A 2,039-nucleotide genomic window follows, 5' to 3' on the forward strand; every position below is an offset into this window, starting at 1 on the left:
AGGTGATGGTTCATACCCAAGTGTCTCTGTAGCAAGTCCACAGCCCATCCCACCCATCCCACCCCCTCAGGATCAATCCCTGCTGCTCCACCACTTGGGTGCTGGATGTGACATCAAGGATCCTCCTCAAGGCTTCCCATGGATTTCCTTTCCTGATCCCAGTTCTCATCTTCTCTCCCTCCAGACTCCAGTTGTCCAGAATGCAGCATCTATTGTCCAACCATCTCCTGCTCACGTGGGACAGCAGGGACTGTCCAAACTTCCCTCCAGGCCTGGAGCTCAGGGGGTTGAGCCACAGAACTTAAGGACATTACAGGTGAGACATCCCTTTTTTTTTGGGGGGGGGCAAATCCTGGGATTTTACTGGTTGCACCAACTTCTGCCTGACCAAGAGGCAGATCAACACTGGCAGCTTCTCAGCACCTGCAGCAGAACATTCTGGTGCTCCACAGTTGGTCTGGAAGTTTCTCCCTGCCAGGCCAGGCCACCTCTGAAGCTGATCAGCACAGACTGTCCCCATCCCCCTTCCTGCCTGTCCCACCTCTTGTCCCACCTCCCCCATGGGGTGCTCGGGGGGTTCTGCTCCTTCAGGAGGGGCAGGTTGTTCAGGTTGGGGTGGAAGGAGCTGAATTTAGATGTGATGGCCCTGAGAGAAGGTTCTGGGCTGCTGGGGAGGGCAGGTTTTGGGGCTGGAGGGAGGAAATGACTCATTTGTACCTTCCCCTGAGGAGCAGCAGGAGAGGGGAGCAGCTTTTGGGGTGGTCAGAGGAAGAGGGTGAAGGAAAATGCAGCCAAAGTGGGACTGGCTGGTGGGAATTTCTTCCCTGGAACTTGGTCCAGCTCTGGATGAAAAGTGGGAGAGGGAGCTGGAGGTTGGAGCTGAGGAGGGAATTGTGGAGTGTGAGGGTGGGGTGAGCCTGGGCCAGGTTGGCCAGGGAAGCTGTGGCTGCCCCATCCCTGGGGGTGTTGAAGGGCAGGTTGGATGGGGCTTGGAGCAGCCTGGGCTGCTGGGAGGTGTCCCTGCCCATGGGGGGGGGTTGGATCTCGATGGTCTTTAGATCATGGGATGGTTTGGGTTGGAAGGGACCTTAATGATTGAATCTAGATGATCCTGAAAGTCCCTTCCAACCCATCCCACGAGTCTGTGAAGCTGTATGAGCTGAGGATGGAGATGATCCTGCCTGGAGCTTCCCCTCTTGCCAGCAGGGCTTCCCTTTCAATCTTGCTGATCATTTGACTCCCTCCATGAACCATCCTCTTTGTGTCATTTGTTTTCTTCTCCATGGCAACCGTTTGGGGTCAGGTCTGATGTGGCTTCACAGTGGGATGGAGCTGGGAGAGGAAACAGGCTCCAGGAGGAGAGGAAACACATTGAGCTGAACCTCTTTGTGCAGCTTCTCTGCTGTGTGACAAGAGGGAACCTCCTCTAGAACATGTCTGGGAGGGGGAGGGGAAGAGGAAAAGGTGCTCAGGAGAGGTGGAAGGTTTTGAGATCTCTGATGGAAAAGAAGAAGCCCTGGGAGCTGTCACCCCCAGGCAGGGCAGAGCCAGGAACTTGGGCAGGTTGAGCTCTGGAACAGCCACACGTGGGTCTTTCCAGCCCCTGTGTTGTGTTTCTGGCTGGGGTTGAGAGTTTCAAAATGGAGGGTTGGAAGATTGAGGGTTGAAGATTGGGAGGTGAGGATTGGATGGTTGGAAGGTTGAGGGTTGGATGGTTGAAGGTTGGAAGGTTGAAGGTTGGAAGGTTGAAGGTTGGAGGGTTGAGGGTTGGAGGGTTGAAGATTGGAAGGTTGAGGGTTGGAAGGTTGAAAGTTTCAAGATTGAAGGTTGGAAGGTTGAAGGTTGGAAGGTTGAAGATTGGAAGGTTGAGGGTTGGGAGGTTGAAGGTTGGAGAGTTGAGGATTGGAACCCACCTCCAGATTCCTGCAGCCACCCACCCAGCTCCCTCTTCCCCAGGCCTGTTGCAACTTCTCCTCTGGAGTGTGAGGGTGGGGAGAGCCTGGGCCAAGTTGCCCAGGGAAGCTGTGGCTGCCCCATCC

General features: G+C 55.2%; 1 protein-coding gene across 1 annotated transcript in view; it reads left to right on the forward strand.

Annotated features, from left to right (window-relative positions):
• GATAD2B (GATA zinc finger domain containing 2B) overlaps positions 1 to 2,039 on the forward strand; it is a 20,029-nt gene that overhangs the window by 2,616 nt on the left and 15,374 nt on the right. The window contains exon 4 of the mRNA XM_010008596.1: positions 185 to 316. Coding sequence (XP_010006898.1) covers positions 185 to 316 — 132 coding nt within the window. The remainder of the gene's footprint in view (positions 1 to 184; positions 317 to 2,039) is intronic.

The sequence above is a fragment of the Chaetura pelagica genome, unplaced genomic scaffold (assembly GCF_000747805.2).
Source record: "Chaetura pelagica isolate M959 unplaced genomic scaffold, ChaPel_1.0 scaffold692, whole genome shotgun sequence".
Classification (NCBI taxonomy): domain Eukaryota; kingdom Metazoa; phylum Chordata; class Aves; order Apodiformes; family Apodidae; genus Chaetura; species Chaetura pelagica.